The 20,047-nt window shown below is 43.9% G+C and overlaps 2 protein-coding genes across 4 annotated transcripts; both read left to right on the top strand.

Annotated features, from left to right (window-relative positions):
• Positions 1 to 35: 35 nt before the first annotated feature.
• On the top strand, positions 36 to 19,887 carry LOC6501317 (alpha-mannosidase 2). 3 transcript variants are annotated; one of them, XM_014911499.3, is made up of 5 exons: positions 36 to 520; positions 12,640 to 13,062; positions 13,119 to 15,120; positions 15,182 to 15,725; positions 17,958 to 19,887. In XM_014911499.3, the coding sequence occupies exons 2-5, from the start codon at positions 12,697 to 12,699 to the stop codon at positions 18,727 to 18,729; spliced, it is 3,684 nt and encodes a 1,227-aa protein (XP_014766985.1). In that variant the 5' UTR covers positions 36 to 520; positions 12,640 to 12,696; the 3' UTR covers positions 18,730 to 19,887. The 3 variants fall into 3 exon arrangements, with proteins under 3 accessions (XP_014766985.1, XP_001954976.1, XP_032307363.1); XM_001954940.4 differs by lacking the exon at positions 36 to 520 and adding an exon at positions 5,105 to 5,533; XM_032451472.2 differs by lacking the exon at positions 36 to 520 and adding an exon at positions 7,885 to 8,052.
• Positions 16,227 to 17,893, top strand: LOC26514320 (peptidoglycan-recognition protein LE). The gene has a single exon (XM_014911785.3). It carries the CDS (start codon positions 16,469 to 16,471, stop codon positions 17,507 to 17,509), a length of 1,041 nt encoding a protein of 346 aa, XP_014767271.1. The 5' UTR covers positions 16,227 to 16,468; the 3' UTR covers positions 17,510 to 17,893.
• Positions 19,888 to 20,047: the final 160 nt, after the last annotated feature.

Here is a 20,047-nt window from a genome sequence, read left to right on the forward strand (position 1 = left end):
GTTTCATCCTAACTTGTGTGGCATCGCCATCTCAGATGCAAAAGAAAAAAACTGACAAAAAAATAAACACTCGGAGCAACAACAACGCTCGCTCTCGCTAAAAGTATTTAATTATAAAAGGATAATTAGTTAAATTTATTTATTTTTAATTTATAAAAATATGAGCCACTTGAAAGCTTCTTAAAGTGCAATAAAAGCGTTGAAAAAATCAGTTTTTACTTCACAAGCCAAACGACACCAGCGCGTCGCGTATTTATTGATTCGCAAAGGCTAATATTAAGCTGCAACACAAGTGATAACTAAACAGTAAAAAATAATCGCGAATTAAATAAAATCCTTAATTTATTTAATTTAAAATTTAGAAAATCTGTATAATTTTTTAAAATTGCTTATCACTAGCGTGGGTGTTCAAGTACGTGTGTGTTTGTGAGCTCCTTTCAAGGATTACGGTAAACACCGCATGGTATCTGTGTGTGTGTTTGTGTGAAAAAGTTATTAACAAAATCTGGTTTCAAAAAAGGTGAGAAATAAGTCCCTGTTTTATTATAATTTTCTTAAAAATAAATTTTAATTTATTTATATTTTTTATTGAAACAATTAAGTGATGTCTTGAGCCAATCATCTAGCACCTGAGGCTGCTTATCTTCCTGTCTCGATTCAAAATGGCCAAAAATACTGGCCAAACAAAAAGAAAAAGAAAGAAAAATAAAATAAAATCGGAGCAGACGTCTGGCGCTCCTTAACAAATTGTTACAAAATTGCAATCGCAAGAGGAAGCAGCTGAACAGGTGGGGGGAGCAGAGGCGCAAGCAAGGGGGTCACACTCGGTTCTCAAAATTTGTATCTCAAAGATTGTATCTCAAAGATTGTAAAGCGTAGTAGTAGTAGTTCCTAAGAGATTTGTTATGATTTCAAAGGACCTTGCAAATAAAATTATTTTAAGATTAATATTTATAAAAATATTTAAATGTGAGTAATATTATGTTTAAAATAAAATATGTATTAAATATTAAAAATCTTTAATTTAAAATCCTTTGAACGCCACTGGCCAGATGAGAAGTCGGCCGCTTCTTTAATTTATGCAGCTCATCTTTATTTAGCCCGCTCGCGCTTACTTTATATGCCCATTCATTGAGAATCTTTTCAGATCGGATCCGATCCGAGGAGCGAAACCCGTTTGCCTCTGTTGTGCCATGCAATTCGCTTTTATTTGTGTGCCCTGTGTGCTGGGCATTGTATAATTCAATTTAAATTGATTTTTTCATTGTGAGTGGTGTGTTGCTCTGGCGTTTGTTTCACTTTTCCCCCCTATTCTGTTCGTTTGTTTATTTGGTTTATTTGGCCATTCCCCGTCTCTTTCTCAAGTGTTTGTGCCCTCCTTGTCTGTTCTTGAACCCCGACCGACTAGTCTACGAAATCTCCGCCACTAAGCAGATTCAGGTGTGGTTCGTTATTTTTACAACACCCAGGTGCTAATTGGCAGCCTGAGGTTTTGTTTCTCGTCTAATATTCTTCAATAATCAATAATATATCGGTTCTAGAAGCACTTATTTCTCTCAATGCACTCCAAATCCCAAGTTCCCAAGCACACACAAATAAATACACATGGAAGCCCCTAAATCTATCCATTCTAGTGTTTAGTTTTTTGCGTGTTTAGTTATTCGCACTCGGCCGATTAAGATCTGGCTTGTCACGAACATAAACACGAGATGTCGACTCTATTTGCTTTTTTGTTGGAGCTTCGAGCTTGGGGCTTAGGCTAATTTGCAATTTATAAGCATTAGCCATTTTAATCGGGAATGCCAGAACTGCCAGTTGGCCCAGAACTCGGCTCCCATCGAATCATTCGGCTCATTTGCATCGGCATCCCATTTAGGTGTCAGGGAGGCCTCCCTGCTTGAACATTTCTATAATCATAACCATCGATCGATCGTCAAATGTAATGGCCCCAAATCGTCGTCCTCGTCGCCGGTCGCCGGTGGTCAAGTGGAGCCAATGGAGCTGAAAAGCTCCTAGCCGGCTGCCTCTTGGCCGGTTCATTGACTTCCTTCGAGCACTCCGGGGATGATGACGTTGGACGATGACGATGACGAGGACGGAACCGCAACAGTTACACCAGCGACAACAAAAGCCCCAATAGAACCAACAAAAGCCCTGCCACTTGCAGTCAACAGCTGGAAAAAAAAAAACAAAAACCTACCACAAAAAATTAAACCAACAAAAAACAAGGAGGTGGAAGCAAGTGCAGTTGTTGAAAAAGTGTGAATACCCTTCCTTGGATTATTTTTGGACGAGGAACAGGTGTAGTCTAGGGTTAATGACAATCCAATGTAGAATTTCCATTTTCTGATAAAAAATAATTTAAATATTTCTCCAAACGTCTGGTGACTAGTTTTAATTAACTTTCTTATCACAATCCAAATAGAAATACTTGGCAAACCCTCTGGTAGAGTAAAAACCAAAACAAAACCCAAACTGCTGCTAAACGAAACAAGATTTCAATGTAGGAATCTCCATTACAAATGTTGCGGTTGTTATTGTTGATGTTGTTGCTTGGAGCCACCATGGCCCGGTGCTGTTGACGTTCCTGGTCGGATGGTCGGATGGTTGGTTGGTTGGATGGCTTTTGTCAACTACCGTTGGAGCTATGGGATGTGCTCGGGATTGTGGCCAAATCCGTCGGTTGTCGGTCGTCGGTCGTCGGGGCCCAGAGGGAGCCCCTTGAAAACTCTTGACTGGCAATTTGACAAACGCTGCACGCACTTGGCCAGAAAACAAGACTTTTCCACCGTGGCAAGTTGCACGTTTAGGCCGAGTGGAAAACTCAAATGTCGCTTTGGCTTCGAGTGCTGCTGCTGCCAACCAACTGGGATGCAATTGACCTGCAAAGGAAGTGGACAAAGAGGGGTTAGATCGGTCCGCAAAAACTCGTTCGGTCGAGTTGATTTGGCATCTTTGTATTCATCTTGTGGTCCAATGAGTCAGCTTCAGTCCGGTCCGCATTTTCGATGCTTGACACAGCCTTCTCTGCCTTTCTCTCCTTTCGCCAGAACCCCTTCTTTATTTTCGAATCTCTGCCCTCAATCGGTTGGCCAACAGATGCCATTTGGCAGGCAGGAAACCCCAGACCAGGAGACCCCAGAAAAAGATAAGCAGATGTTCTCATTGAAAATTCAACTTTTATGCAGCCCAGGAATTATCAATATAATAAAATGGATTAAAACTTTATAGACATCTGTCTGGCATTGATTCCAGAGGGCTCTGCAGATGTCTCTTTAAAAGTGATGGATTCTAAAATTTAAGAATAGGATGCTATATATATGTATCTTTTATTGAAGGGCTTATATAGTCTTTGTTGGAAGAATCCTCTAATTAGTCTCCAGCTCCCAGAGTTCGCACATATCTGCTAATTTCTTCACTTGCACTTGTCCGTCTCATCTTAATCAAAACTGCAATTATGGTGGGCTTGTCTGGTGGCCTCTTAAGTGTCGGCGTTCAGTGCTGGCTCATTTGCGTGGGCTTAGGAGACCAGGCCAGACCAGACCAGACCGAGACCCAGAACGAAAACAACAAACAACAACTTTTTCAAGGGCCTGTGCCAATTCCGGGCTGCTCTCTTTTCCGTCTTTGTTTTGTTTGCCATTCCGGGGTCTTGGTTGATGTCTTTTATGGCTGCTTTTACTTCGCAATCAATAAACAACGACCTTTATTTTCCTCTCCCGGCTTTTCACTTTGTTTCGCGTTTGAGCCTCAAAGTTACTGGGCTCTCCAGCGGATTCGGGATTCCTTTGTCTTCTCCGTTTAGGGGAGCTTATTCGCCACTCGAGGCAGCCAGCCAGAGCCACTCGAGATGCACTACCAGCCCAGCCCAGCCTCTTGCCACCTGCCGTCTGCCACTTGCCCCAGCTCAGGGCTTTTTTAAACGTTAATTGCTCGACGGCAATCGTCTGGGAAGATGTGGAAAGGTAGTTAAGGGTTTAGGCCTCTTTGGAGGAGGAGTAAAAGCCTTCTTTGGCTGAATGCTTTAAAGGAAACTGTGGCACAACATCTGCTATTCGATTAACAATTGAATTTAAAGTTATATAAGCGAACAGGAGGCTCATTTCTGGCCCTAATTCTTGGCAGAAAATAGTACCTCCATTAGTTCGCAGATTAAGAGATTTCGAAGTAAAGATTTCCACGTTGTGGCTGCAAGGAACATAAAATTAGTTCGCCAAAAGCCAACAACGTTCAAGAACTTTACAACAATATTACATTTTCTTATCTTACTTTACAAGCAATCCAAGATACAAAATGGACAAAGAACCAGAAATAAATTATTAATTTAATTGCAATTTTCTTCCGAATTTAATCGCAAAATGCTACAGTAATAATAAATAATTACAGCTGTCGCAACTAGACAAAAAGCAGCATATTTGGGAAATATTTTCTTTTGACAAACAAGGAACCAGCTGGAGCTGGAATCCCGTCTGCCGCCTTCAACCAGTTGTAAAACAAAATAATTCCAGCTACTGCCGGGTAAAGAATGGCCAAAGGAGTGAGTTCTGGAACACCTCCGCATTCCAAGGCGTACTTGAGCAGATGGAGGAAGGGATTGGGTTGTTGGGATGATGGGATGTCGGGGTGGTGGCGATGACGGCGCCGACAAAGCAAATAAAATCCCAAGGCATCTGCAGAATACTCAAGGAAAATGAATAAAATATCAGAGATAGCCAGAAATAATCTTAAATTGATTTCTTTTAAGTTCTTATAGTTTCTTTAAATAATCTTAACTTTATAGTTCCAGCTTTTTTATCCTCTAAGTACAGACATTTTCACCCAGACCCTGTATGTAATTTTAATTGAATTTTTCTCAAATCTCAAATCCTAAAAATAATATCCCCCTCATTGTTAAAAATGAGTTTATGATTTAATTTAACAAAATAGTCCAGACATTTCAGTGGCAATGTCTGGAGTTGGCAGCACTGAGCTGTAGCTGGAGAGACCCCCAGTGGGGTGCTGGAGCTGCAGCCGGCTGCTGGTGAGCCGAAGTGACCCGAACGCCGGCCGAAGCGCGACCCGAACGAACCCAGAGCCGCCCTAGCTTCCCGATACTGGGGCCTCAGTTGCGTTTTGTCGCTGGCAGAGGGCGCTTCGCGAGCTCCTCCAGGCTGCTACGGGCTTAGATCCTTTTTGTTCGCCGGTCCGGACAACGCGAGTGGAAAAGTACATGAAACTTTAAAGCATCGCACTGCTGAAGGAGAGTGGTAGCGCCAGGAAATACGAGTGAAAGGTCAACAATAGCTTTGTCTCTAATTACGAGAATCCCGCTGCCAGAGTGCCAATAGAAAGGATTCACTTTGCCGTGCATTCATTTAAATTACGGGAGAAAAGGTGGCAAACTTTTCACAACGTGAAAGTCCCTGTGAAACAAGGAGTAACTTCTAGTCCTGTGAGTGTGGCGGTGTGCGCGCGCGGTGATTTATGTGTTTTGTCCTTGTTCAGCGCCAGGGCGACAGGACTCGTTTTTTTTTACCACCATCCCGTTTTGTGTGTAAGTTGGTAGTGTAAGTTTATGTAATTGACATGTAAATTGTAGTTTATTTTTGGGGAAAACAATGAGAAATGAAGGGCTACAAATAGGGTTTCCCCACAAAGTCAGTCGAGATATAAAAGTATTATTGATTTCCCTTTGATGAAGAGGCATTGCAGTGCTAGACAAGGATATTCTTTGACTGCCAGACAGGCTTTTGTATTATTTTTATGTAAATTATCCATTGATTAAGTCATCTGCGATATGACTTGATTGATTAAAAGTTATAAGTTATAGTTTCTGTTTGTGAAATCAATTCCCAAACTTTTTTTTCGAGCCGGTAACTAAAGCTCACCGTATAATATTTCCTTTGAGAGTCGGGTTACACCGGCTCTGCATGCCACACGCCGCCGATCCCGGCCCCTTCCAGCCCAGCCTGTCACTTAAGTGGGCCCCCGTATCGATTACCTCGATAAGTGTGTTTTCTCGTTTTCGTGCCACTAAAATTAGCCTGTCGGACCAGAGCCGACCCCCAGCAAAGACAAGACTCCCCGGCTCCGAAACTTCGATTCCAACTCCATGTGGTTATTATTTATTTTCATTAGTTCATGCAGCCCGGCCTGGAGATGGGGCTATATGGCGTGCTGTCAATTTTCCGGTGGCAGGTTTTTGGGCTGTGGCAATGTCATGTCATCATGCAATCATATCGCTTTACCGCATAAACCGACTCGCACAAACTTATCGTTCGATCCTCGCCCGGCGGAGGAAGGGATGTGGAGATCCCCCTGCCTCCCAGCCACTGTTCAAGCCATTATCCAACGGCGGCTAATGATGCGTGACAAAAGCTGCCGAGTGGCGGCATGAACTGGCCAAATCACAAGTATGGGACACGTATGAGTTACCGCTGATGGATGGCAGAGTCACACTTCTAAGCTCGGATTTTGGGTTTATTTTTTTGCTAAATAGCGCAGAACCCACGTCAGGGCCTGATGGTCATCATTGGACATTGATATTCTGTGTTTTGTTAGCCGGTGATTAGTGACCCAATTGCTAATGACATGCCATGGGATGTGGGCTAAAAAGTGTCCAATAAGGCATGATTTCCTACACCCATCTAGGTATGTTTATTTAATACGAATAGCTCCATTAATGAAATAGGAATAAATGATCTAGTTTCAGTAGAAGACCTCTTACAAACTTTTTTTGGCTTCAAAAATCCTGGGGCTCTCAATTAGTTCACACTTTAAACAAACAGTGAGTCAGAAGTTTTATTTCTTTGGATAAACAAATAGATACAATGGGTTTGTTGGACCCATTTCACACCAGAGCCCTATCTGGGGGATCTTGGGGAGGGAACTGTGTCAAGCCAACTTCACTCCCAGTTCCCACAACGCCGCACGAATTATTTAACCCATATTTACTTACGTACATATATGGAGTGCGATTGGTAACAGTAAACCCGGCCTACAACCGTGTAGATGGCTTGTACGCATTTTCCCACCACTTGGCCACCTGAAATTGAAACGGAAAATTTCATAACCGAAGCAATAAGCGCTGCTATTGTTTGAGATTCCCCGCCCCGCCCCCGTGTATCTAAAAATGGCAAACAAAACAAGAATTAATTTTCATTTCATTTTCCTTAGCGGCAAACAAAGCAAAAAAGGAAAAGAACCCGAGACTAACAACAGCAAATTCTGCGGCGAAAGACCTTCCCCCGGCACACACAATGTAAAAAGTCTCACGTTCCTGGGAGAAGAAAAAAAAGAACGAGCGTTTTATGAGGCGACTTGTGCTCCAGTGCTCCAGTGCTTTGTCAGCGTTTACAGCATTTTATAGCTTTCGGCGTTAGGGTCTTAGCTCAAGCCATATCAATAAACTAATGTGGATATGGAGCTCGAATAGAATCGCAAATGGCAGTCGAGGGATAAAAGGATGTGTGGAATTAATATCCGCAATTTAGTTTAGAGCTAAGCGAGTAATTAAAATGGCAAAGGACATTGCCAGAGTTTAAATGCATCCACAATGTTATTAGTGGAAGCCCTTCCCTAATTCAGACTAAATTAAATAAACGAAAATAATTGCAAATCTGGGAAATGAAATCAATTAGCATACTTTGATAGCCAACTTGACCAAAACGTGAAATTCCACGGCAAATGTGGTTATCTGACAGGTCCGAAATGATATTATTTGCGGTTGATATGGACAAAAATAGTGGTGAGAAGCATTCGATTGGGGATATCTGCCGACTGGGCATAGAAAATCATTAATTAGTGGAAAATCAATTGGATTCGCCTAATTGGCGAAACATACGGAGCCATAAACCGTGGATAATTTGATTGATGTTCAAGTGGCTGGAACGGAAGTGCTTCCAACGCGTCCATAGTATCTCCATATCGCGGTGCTCGATGGGCCACTTTTCCGCCATCAATTGCAGATATTAGCCAATGAGTTGTGATTGCTTAACAACCGAAACCGCTAGAGTAGAAACCGAACGAGGAGGAAACTGCATCGGGCCACTTTCTCTTGTCGATCGGAGATCGGTGAGTGCTAGTTTATAGTTCCCGGCACCCAGAGGGGCTCCTAGGGGAATAGAAGCCCCGCCGATATGGATATGTCACTGTAGCTCCGTTCGCGAAATTGCTTTTTTCCCGTCGACATTTAATCAACAAACAATCCCTTTATGGTCTGGCTGGTCCGTGCTTTTGGCCAAGTTTATGGGCCCGGACTTTAATGTTGTTGCTGCCGCTGTCGTCTGTTGATGCTTTTTGTCCATATGTCACGAATGGCGTCGCTGCATAAGTGAGTAACTGTGAATTCTGGCCGGGCTAGCTTGGAGTTTCTACTTGTCTAACGGCTTTCGGTTCTGAATACATATCCCCAGCCCCAGCCCCAGCTCCAGAGCTCTACCGCCTGCCGCTTCGTTGGACTCCCATTGACATGGTCTTTCAACAGACACTTTTTTGTTGTGCTTCCATTTAGTCAATTGTGGCTGGCGAGTGGGTGAGTCGCGGGTTTTGGCTTATAGCTAGTAAACACAAACTGGGAAAGGTTTAATTCAACGAGGAGGAGAAGAGTTTCTGTTTTCTAGAATACCTTAAAGGGCAACTAATAAGTACACATTTCATGGCATAACAATTATTTCGCAATACTCATTATTGTGAATATTTTCTAGAATACCTTAAAGGGCAACTAATAAGTACACATTTCATGGCATAACAATTATTTCACAATACTCATTACTCAATACTCACAATTATTTCATTCTCATTTAATAGTCTAGCAGTTCCGAGAAGCAAACTAAAACCAGTTCAAGTGAATTATATAAACGTTTTCATGTTAATTAATGACTATTTTCAGTTATGCAATTACCGGCACATGCTCGACAGAAACAACTAATCTCTCCTAAAAGAATTCTAAAGTATATCTTGGTGAAATGTAATCTGAGAGATGCAAATTAAGCAGAAACCCTATTTTCTGGCTCAACACTAATGGGGCTCTGGATAGTTAAAAAGCAATTATGAAATATAAAAACAAAATTGGAACAATCTTGATCGGGGGAGCTACGTATCTGGGTTTCAACATCTCGACAACTTCCTTTGGCAGAACTGCTCCAGCTGAAACCATCGTCGCCCCCAACAAATTGCCATAATTCTTAGTTCTTGGTTGTTGGTCCGCTGGCTATGCTAATGGCTTATATCTGGGCCCCGGATGGGCTCAAGTTATTTGGAATTTTTTTTGTGTCTCAGACGATAATGGGGCTTGGTGGGCACATGCCAAGCCCACACGCTCGACTGGCGGCTCAACCGCCGCATTACTCATGCTCATCTGCCCCGGAAAATTGCCATAACTGGATGTGTTCGCCCTTTTGTGCCCCCGACTCGCCAGCTCAGCCGCTGCCCTTTGCTGCAACGCTAGTTTCTTTAATTAAAAAAGCGCCAAGTCTTTCCAAAGTTCTCGGGTCCTATAAAGCCCACATTCTGGCATTAACCGTCAAAGGCAGCCCCCAAGTGAACCTCAGCTGCCACTCTGAAAGTCCAAAGTCAGAGTTGAAAATTTCTCTGGTTTTTTTTGGGGGAAACTTTTTGTGTGTTGGGCTCTAAGAAAACAGCTTTTAACCGTTTCGAGTTGGCTGAATGAATGGCCGAAAGGAAAAAGGGTTGCCTTCAGCTGCAGCTGCAATTTCCGTGCCATTTATGCAAACTATTGTTCTTGGACTTGTTGTTTCTGGCCCTCCAACTCCGTGGCTTACCTTTTTTGAACTGAATTTACGTTCACACTTTTGCTCTCTGTTTTCGCTTCTTTTCTGGGCCTGGTTTTTTGGGTTCTTTAGGTGACTGGCATGACTTTCAATTAACTTTCCCAGAGCGAAACTTTTAATTAAAAGGAAATTAAATTGTTTCCATTTAAAGGTGTCGCAGTTGGCACCTTCTTTTGTTTGTCCATGTAAATGTCAGTAACAATAGCCATTAAGAACTTAAAAATGTTCCTTTTAAGAAGTGTAGCAGTAAGACCCTAATATTATATCACATTCAACAGTGCACTTTGTACGCACAAGTTATACACCAGTTCACAGAATATAATCAGAAAAACAGACAAAATTGCAAACAACAAAGTTTACAAATGATTCGGAGTGCTTTCAGAAAAGTTTTCTGAACACAAAACTAAAAATTTGGTTGGGGCGAGGACGTGTGTGAAGGATACCAATCAGTATATCACAGCAACAATGAGATACAATCCAAGAGCTAGACTAGGACTATCAGATACCCATTATTATATAATGGGGGGAATTATAAGTAGAGTACTTATGAATGAATACTTATATTTCATTTAATTTAGAAACATTAAATTATTGTAAAAAGTATAGCGATTCGTAGACTTAAGTCCAATATACCCTAAGCTTTTCTCAGCCATCAGGTATAAAAGATATATCCATTTGCATTGAGAACACATCCATCCACGTGGGTGCTTCAACCTGCAACTTGAAACGAAATTAAGCTACCTGAAACGAGGCGTCAAGGGGCTGAAGGTTAAAGGATGCGAGGCTCCCTTCTCAACAGGGAAGGTGCAGGCGGGTTGGCGGGAAAATTGACTTTGTGAGTTGGGTTTTCTGGTGTCCGGGGACAGAAAAACACGCACACGCCCAAGCCCACACCCACGCCCGCAATCATGAAAACAGGAAGGGCACTAACGGAAAGAGGAGCAACAAAAATCATTTCCCAACTAGAAATTATATTGTGCAGAAGGAGGTAACTGACGGGAAGAAATGGCATGAAAATGGAGAAAAAAAAAGGATACCATGGCAGAGGAAGCCCAAAGGATGCTACGTGTTGACTCCCAGACGAAGCTTGTCATCTATTCTGAGAACACAAAAAGGTTGACAGAGTGCAATTTGCAATGGAATCAAATTTGCCAGAAAGTCTCCACAACATTCGTGATAATAGCCAGAAATCTGGAGTGGAATTCATTCTTAACCAGATGCACTGTAAAATATTTAGTAAAAAAATAGTATTTTTTCATGTACATGGTACTTGGATGGGGGTCAAGGACATCTTATTTTGACTTCCTTTTCCAGGAAGTTATTAAGCTTGTTGGTCGGAAGAAAGTGAAAATGCTGGACTAATTGAAATAATTGAAGCGAACTCTTGAGGCTTCGTACTGGTTCCGGAAACTTTTCTCGCAACAAGGATCTTTAAATGTAGTTTAAGCCTCTTTCTCCTTTTTCATCCTTGTGTGTCCTGTTTCTTTTGACCATTTCCAGAGAGCTTAAGCTTTGGTTTCGCACTTTTTAGACTGTTCTGTGGGGGAAAAACGGTTCTGTGCGGAAATGAATGTGACGCTGGGGGAAAGCGCTTAAATTACCATGGCAGTGGTTTTAAGGGGGAGCCTGGTGGCAGTGTTTTGCATTCTGCTCGTTGCTCCATTGGGTGACAGGTGCTTGTGGCATCCGCACTTAATGTCCGCTGATTAGCATACGAGACCTGCTAGTGCCTCCCCCTTATCTATTTTTTTGCAGCCCTTTTCGGCTAATTGAAGGGAGCTGGGAAACCTGCACTGCCAGACCCTAAATGGCTCTTAAATTTTTAATTATATTTAATGCAGTATTCATTCGCGAATTGGGTGAGAGATAATGCTGTTGCTGCATGTCGAACAGAAATAAAAACATAAATTATCTCCAACGGCCGAACAAACGAAAATAAATCATGTGCAGCCGTGCAAATTGTTTTATGGCCTTTTTTTTCAGGTTCTGTTAACTGGGCATTGTTTTTTCACAAATTACACATATTTTTGCAATGGGCTATTAATTTATTTGTCCGCAGAGGGCTGAGCACTAAGCTCCTGGAGGGGGAGCGGTCGTTGGCAGAAAGTTTCCACCAAACTATGCAATAATTTCATCATTGCAAAAAGTTCTGCGAACATGTGAAGAGTTTTTGATTGAGTTTTCAGTTTGCACAGTTCGTTTAGTTAGTTTGACTTTTGTTTGCAAGAGCACACACCATACACACCATACACACAGTCCTGCTGACGTTAGCCTGAACTTTGAACTTATTCAGGCCTTAAGGAAGACCATGTCCTGCAGTTAATTCACTTCCTAATTCAGAAAGCTAAAAATTGATGCATTGTTTTAAACATTTTGCGTTTTAATGGCGCAACCGAGCTCCTAAAAGCATCCAAGCACAGGGACTTTAGTCTCCTTTATCCCCAGTAATGCTAATGCTTCCGAACCAGTTATGCATTCTTTACACCAGGCCCCAGGCAATGCGCCCTCCTTCGTCCTTGTTATGGTTTAATTAAATTCTACACGAAACTTCCTGCCCTCGTCCGCATGAAATATTCAAACACTCTTGCGGCAAGGACAGCCCAGACAGGATTAGAGCTGCAAAAATAAAATCACTACAAGGATAAGGCTCGGAAGCGAAGGAAAAAGGGCTTTAGCTTTCTAAAAACATAAATTGTTTTCATTTATTGTGCATACATAAGTGATTATGGAAGCATTTATTGATGTTTTTCTTGACACATTCAGGGCTGTTTACATTTTTTAAGAGGACTAATAGAAAGATTAAAAAGTGGAATGTATTATGTGTTATTAATTATTTAATTAACTTGTTTATTAAATTCCTGTTTTTCAGATGTAGAAATTAAACTAGGAAGTCGAATTAGAGATCGCAACTAGTCCACTCACAAGGATGTCGTTTAAACTATTCCGCCGTGGCTCGGCGAGATGCATTGGCCTCCTGTCGGCTTTTGTGACGATCCTCCTCTGCCTCTACTACATCTCCATTGGCCAGCCCAATCCGGCGCCCATCTCCGGCACTGGGCCGCCTACAGCAGCCTTGCGGGGCTCGCCCCTCAATGGCCTGTCTGCATTTAGCGTGGGAGGTGGTTCCTCCTCAATGCAAGTCCCAAAAACACACGTCAGCATCGCTTCGAACACGAGAAGAGCCTCCGAGGATGACTTCACCAACCGGCAATGGGGTAACAAGTGCTATGAGCTCCTCCAGAGCGACACCAATATAACAGCCAGAGAAGAGCACAGCAAGTTCGACTTTCAGGTGAGAAGTTATAATTAAAGTGGAGTTCTAAGTACAATAACTTTCATTTCTTCCAGCCCGAGTGGATGCGTTCGAAGGAGTACTGGGATCGTGGCTTTGAGGAGCGCTTCGAGGCCCAGAAAAAGGACAAGCAGAGACCGCCACTCAAGATCATTGTGGTGCCGCACTCCCACAACGATCCTGGCTGGCTGAAGACTTTCACCAACTACTTCCAATCGGATTCGCGGCAGATTCTCAACCTGCTGGTGACCAAGATGCAGGAGTACACGGACATGACGTTCATCTGGTCCGAGATTAGTTTCCTGCAGCTGTGGTGGGATCAGGCTCACCCCACCAAGCAGCGAGCTCTCAAGCGGCTAATCGACTCCGGTCGGATAGAGATCACCACCGGCGGATGGGTGATGACGGATGAAGCCAACGTGCACATTTATCCCATGCTGGATCAGCTCATCGAGGGACACCAGTGGCTGAAAAACAACTTAAATGTCACCCCGAAAGTGGGATGGTCGATCGATCCTTTTGGACATGGGAGCACTGTTCCCTATTTGCTCTCCGGAGCCAACTTCGAAGGTGCAATCATCCAGAGGATTCACTACGCCTGGAAGCAGTGGTTCGCCCGCCAGCAGTCTGGTGACTTCATCTGGAAGCCCTACTGGAGAAGCAGGAGTGGCAGTGACAAAGGCAGCCTTCTCACCCACAACATGCCGTTCGACATATACTCGATCAAGGGCTCATGTGGCCCCCATCCTTTCATCTGCCTGAACTTTGACTTCCGTAAAATACCCGGCGAGTATACGGAGTACTCCGTCAAGGCGCAGTTCATAACCGACGACAATCTGGAGTCCAAGGCACAGCTTCTTTTAGAGCAATACGCCAGGACTGCATCTCTATTCCCGCACAACGTGGCTCTCATCCCGGTGGGCGACGATTTTCGCTACAACAAGGAGCGAGAGGTGGATCAGCAGTATCAGAACTACAAAAAGCTGATCGACCACATCATGGCTAATAAGAGGCTATACAATACGGATATCCGCTTTGGCACACCCAGCGATTACTTCGAGGCCATCAAGGAACGGATGAGGGACCACACTCCAAGTTTTCCCAGTTTCAAGGGCGACTTCTTCGTTTACTCGGACATCTTCTCGGAGGGCAGGCCAGCCTACTGGTCGGGATACTTCACCACCAGGCCGTTCTATAAGCTTCTGAGCTCCGAGCTGGAGCACCAGCTCAGATCCACCGAGATCTTGTTCACTTTAGCATACAATACTGCTCGCCAGGCGAAACGTGAAAATGCCATAAAGATTTACGAGAAGAACTATGAGCTGATCATTAATGCCAGGCGTAATCTTGGCCTGTTCCAGCACCACGATGCCATTACTGGCACTTCGAAGGCGGCGGTGATGCGAGATTATGCCATGCGTCTGTTCGAGAGCACCCAGAACATGGTAAAGATGCAGGAGTCCTGCATGGAACTGCTGCTGCAGAAAGGAATACCTCGGCATCATGGTTTTCTTTTGAGCGAGTTCGAGCGGGACAACTTCAACAAGCTGCCACGTAAAATGCCCATCCAGATGGTGAACGGCGATGAATCGCCACCCACATCCCCGGCTGCAGGTGGAGGAGCAGCGGCTGCCGGATCCGTGGGCAGCTTTGTTATGTACAACTCGCTCGCCCAAAAGCGTCTGGAAATCGTCACGTTACGTGTTCAGCATCCCAATGTGAAGATCCTCAACGACCAGGGCGTGGAGCTGAGCCACATCCAGATCAATCCAGTGTGGAACATAGCGGATAGTAACGACCAGGGACTGGGTACGACTGCCTCTGGAACTGGTCGGATACGGACCTCGACACGGCAGTATGAGGTGATGTTTGTAGCCGAGCTGGAGCCACTTTCCCTAACCACCTACCGCGTCCAAGTGGACGAGACCAACTACAAGCGGAATGTTGCCACAATTTACTGTGATGACTGCACGGAACAACCTACCTTAGCATCAAGAGCACCGGGAGAACCAGAGCCATTGTCAACTGCAGTTTTCGAAGCTCGGGGCAAGCCAGCGGGTAAGTTAACTACTTCATAGCAAAGATGGAATAGTATACATAGACTTTCTTCCTCCGCCAGGCGACATCCAACTGGAAAATCTTCACATGCGTCTCCTGTTCGACGAGAAGAGCGGATTCCTGAAGAGCATCACTCGCAAAAACCAGAAGAAAGAGCTTCTGAAGCCACTGCAGTGTAACATCAAGTTTGCTGCCTACCGAAGCGCCCAGTTCCACTCCGGGGCGTATCTGTTCAAAACGGATCCCGAGCAGAGCGAGGCGGAAAAGGAGGTGCTCGAGGACGATGCTGACATGCGAATAATTATTACTTCTGGACCCATAGCCAGTGATGTGACCGTCATCTACGGCCAGTTCCTGGCCCACACTGTGCGCATTTTCAACACCCGCACTCACCTGGATTCAGCCATCTACCTGGAAAACGACATCGACTTTGAACCGCCGCCCAAGAACCGGGAGACGGAGCTGTTCATGCGCCTGGTCACAAACATAGATAACATTGCTCAGGCACCTCTGCCGCGGGATCCACTCAAGGAACCAGTGGAGCCGGGCCCCATGCCCGAGCTACCCATCTTCTACAGCGACCAGAACGGGTTCCAATACCATGAGTAAGTATAAAATAATATTTAATACCACAAGTAAAAATAATCTGGTTTTTAAATTGGGAGAATCGTCAAGATATTCATACAATTTGCTTTGTCTTTTTGTTACAAAACGGATAAAGATATTCTATATGTAGATAAGTATAAATAAACTTAAACAAAAGACTGAAACTTATACATACTAATTAAGAAAAGTGATTCATACTCACAAGTTAGCATATGCGGGACTATTTTCCGTGGGGTTTCCCCTAAAAAGTGGTTTTTATTTTACAAAATACCAACTATCGAATACTGACTTGGTTTAAGTTACAAAATTCCATAAAAACTAGCTACTACTTTCGTAATAACATTAAAAATGAATAATAATATTTATAATAATGTATAATAATAAGTATAATAACTTTTATGTAGGAATTATATTAATAATTTAAAATTTTAAATTAATCCCGCGACTCACCATCGATAAACATATCGATAAGGGACAGTGTAAATTCAACATTAAGGTCCGGTTGGTTGAGTTCTAGAGGAATACCCCTAACGCATTAGTTGTCAATATCTAATGCGAATATACATTTCACCACCAAAGTCAGGCTGGCCCAGGTGCCTGCTAATCTTATCGCCCGTGACGGACACTTTGTGAACTTATCAGAGCAGAATGTATATTTCCAACACATTTTATTGATAAACAAACTGGGCCCAGTGTCGAACGCAAGTGATTGGCGAACGGAGTGCTTTTAACCGCCGCAGCCATGTCCACCGAGAAGCCCACGACGACCCCAGCGGCCACGGCCCGGGAGCTAAGCCAGGAGCGGACCCGGGCGTGGCTGGACTCCATGGACGACGAAGAACTGGAGTCCATAACAGAGTCTTCCATTGTGGATAGCCTGGATGACGAATACTATGACGAGGAGTACGAGCATGGGACCAGTGACGAGATAACCACAATGGCCCTGGGCACTCAAATTCCCGCCAGCAAGCAGTCCCTGATCAACGAAACCCTTCGCGACCTGATGAACTCCATCAACTCAATTCAGACCGTGGGCAATGTGAACATCAGCAACTCCACCAACGTGCACATCGGCAACGTGACCAACATCAACGGAAACATCCAAATCATAGCCGACACCCTGAGTCGCAACAGGCCGCGTCGGGAGCGGAGGAAGGTTTCCATCACAGAAGTGCCGGCGCCTAGCCTGGATCCGGAAGAATCGGAGGAGCGAGTGTCCTCGGATGTGTTCATTAATAGCCAAATGTTTAAAATACCCAAAGAACTCTGTTCGATAAATCCGCGGCACACTTGGCTGGCCCAAGAGCCCATGGAAGAGCCGCTGCCACTGAAGCTGCCGGTGAACTATGTGGTCATCCTGCACACAGCCACCGAGAGCTCAGAGAAGCGGGCGATCAACGTCCGCCTCATCCGCGACATGCAGTGCTTCCACATCGAATCGCGGGGCTGGAACGACATTGCCTACAACTTCATGATCGGCTGCGATGGGAATATCTACGAAGGACGCGGCTGGAAGACAGTGGGTGCCCACACCCTGGGCTACAACAAGATCGCGCTGGGCATTAGCTTCATTGGCTGCTTCATGCGACAGCTGCCCTCCATGGATGCCCTGAATATGTTGCGGAATCTGCTTGCCTTCGGCGTGGAGCAGGGCCACATTGCCCCCGACTACCGACTCGTCTGCCACTGCCAGTGCAACTCGACCGAGAGTCCCGGCCGGAGACTGTTCGAGGAGATCCAGACGTGGCCCCACTTCTACAATATCGAGAAGGAGCAACAGTGACATAGACAAAGTTGTCGAACTAATCGCACGTAATCGTAGATAACATTATTTTCGAAAAGATAGTGCTACGGAGCTACGAAAAGACTTACGTTGGTTCTTAATTTCTTTACGGGTATTTAAAATGCGACACTGAACGAGTTTATTATTAAGTTAAAATTGTTAATTTATGTTTGAACTTATCCTTTATTTTTTAAAAGAGTTGATGCACTGTTTGAACACAAAATATAGAATAAGAATTGTTTTACTGCACTTGGATACGCTTACGTTTCTAACAAATATTTGATATATTTTTTAAAAGTTTGTTATTTCTACACTGCACTCCTATGAAGTTCAACAGAAGAAAATAATAAATGAAAAGAAAATGACGATTTTCAAAATTTCAAATCAGTTTATTTTTAAAATATTTAATTTTAAATATTTACTAAACTATCCTCTTTTTTTTTTACAGACGCATCAAAGTGCCTGCCATTGGAATCGAGGGCAACTATTTCCCCATCACTTCGGGCGCCTTCATACAGGACTCACGTCTCCGCCTGACCCTGCTGACCACGCACGCCCAAGGAGCTGCCAGCTACGAGCCTGGCCAACTGGAGGTGATGCTGGATCGAAGGACCCTCTACGACGACTACCGCGGAATGGGCGAGGGCGTGGTGGACAGTCGGCTGACTCGCCACAAGTTCTGGCTCCTTGTGGAAGACATACCCGGGGGTCAGCACGTGGTCCAGCCGCCTAGCTACAAGGTGCTCAGTCAGCAGGCTCAGCATCTGGCTAACACGTTGCGCTACCCACCGAATATATACTTTGTGAACAGCTTGGAGCAGCCGGATTTGTCTGTAGCGCTGCTGCCCCTGGTGAAGCTCCTGCCCAAAGGAGCACTACCCTGCGACGTGCATCTGACCACCCTGAGGACGCTCTCGGATCCGGAGCTGCAGCTGTTTCCGTCCGCCTCGGCGCTGCTAGTGCTGCACCGCCAGGGATTCGACTGCAGCGTCAGTGCCGGTGCAGAGCTCGGCCTGGAGGACGTGTGTCCCCTGTCAAGCAAAGGATTGGGAAACGTGCAGCTTGGCCGACTGTCACTGCACACCATCGAGGCCACCAGTCTTACGGGGACGGAGCAGAAACCATCGACGGAGAGCCTCCACATCCGCTCCCTGTCCGAGATCAGCCTCGAGCCGATGGAGCTGCGCACCTTCAATCTCACTTTCCGCGCGGAAGTGTGAAGCGATCCACGTAGCGGATAAATGCATTGTATTTATTTGTGGCTTACTTCGAATGACTAGTTTTAAGCGCAAGTTGCAAAGTTCTTAGCTTTATTTAGCTCTCGTCACGTCTAAAGTCTGTCTCTCCAACAGTTTTGAAAGTACAAAGCACTACATAGGTACATTTATAGATACACAGGGTGGGTAGATACTTTTTTTTATTTTTTTAGTCAATGAGGATGGAAGTAGTCTAAGAACTAACAATTTCTAAATCAATTCGTCTTGAAGACTGTAACATTTTTCGAACTAATGACCAAAATCAACAATTTTCCATTTGTGATAAGCCCTTCTTTGTTCTGACGAAAGCCTGAAGGTTAAATGCTGAATCCCATAATATATTAATTATTTTGGAACATCCACCCACCCAAGGAAGAACACAAACACACAGGGAAACCTGCAATAGGCCAAACCAAAAACCCAATACGACTGCATTCCGTTTAGATAATCTCCCTCAGAATTGTGCAATAATCACCAACTAAAGGGCGCGATGGAAGTGGTATGGAGTAGCCTAAGGAGTAGCTTGATTTTAGAAGGAAATATTTAGACAGCATATTAGACAAATTTTCGTTTTCGTTGCGCGATTTGCGTTATATTGATTTTTTTTAGACTGATTAGCCTAAAGCAGTTGCAAAATTATACACACTAATCCCATTCACTATCTCAAGCCTAGACATAATTCAAAACTAACAGAATCGAATTGATATATCGAGTGTGAGGCCCTGAAATGTAGGATATAAGTTTTAAATCAGCAACTTAGTGGGGTAGCGAAAGGATAAGCCAAATATAACATTACATTCACTAGAAATATTGTACATAGTCGTATAGGATTTGCAGGCACGGTATAAATAGCTCTAATAAACGATAATCCACTTAGGCATTAGCCTCCGGTCACGTATTCTAGGGTCAATCAAACAGTTACTACTGATTACGCAACTACGGAATCAATGCATCCAACCCAAGCCCAAGGAAGACATCACCCCTAGGATACCGGAATGTGAGGCAAGGCAGGAAAACTATTGACGGAAAGGATACAAAGGATTTGTGTATTTATTTACGAAAAACTTATTACATTATATGTAATTTTATGATACTAAATAATAAAGTATTAAATGAAACCAATTTAAAGTATTTTTTGATTATATTTGTACAGAAAACTATGTTTTAATGTAGATAGTTTTAGTAAACAGAGTAACAGGTTCCATTTAGTCTCAGCACCCCAAAGTATACTTCGAAATGCAGAACTCACGGATGAACAAAAACGATATTCGTTTGAAAACTA

The sequence above is a fragment of the Drosophila ananassae genome, chromosome 2L, assembly GCF_017639315.1.
Source record: "Drosophila ananassae strain 14024-0371.13 chromosome 2L, ASM1763931v2, whole genome shotgun sequence".
Taxonomy (NCBI): Eukaryota; Metazoa; Arthropoda; class Insecta; order Diptera; family Drosophilidae; genus Drosophila; species Drosophila ananassae.

Coding starts and splice junctions, on each gene's coding strand:
- LOC6501317 (XM_014911499.3), top strand. CDS start 12,697: ATGTCGTTTAAACTATTCCGCCGTGGCTCGGCGAGATGCATTGGCCTC. Junction 15,121..15,181: donor AGCTCGGGGCAAGCCAGCGG/GTAAGTTAACTA, acceptor TTCCTCCGCCAG/GCGACATCCAACTGGAAAAT. Junction 15,726..17,957: donor AACGGGTTCCAATACCATGA/GTAAGTATAAAA, acceptor TTTTTTTTACAG/ACGCATCAAAGTGCCTGCCA.
- LOC26514320 (XM_014911785.3), top strand. CDS start 16,469: ATGTCCACCGAGAAGCCCACGACGACCCCAGCGGCCACGGCCCGGGAG.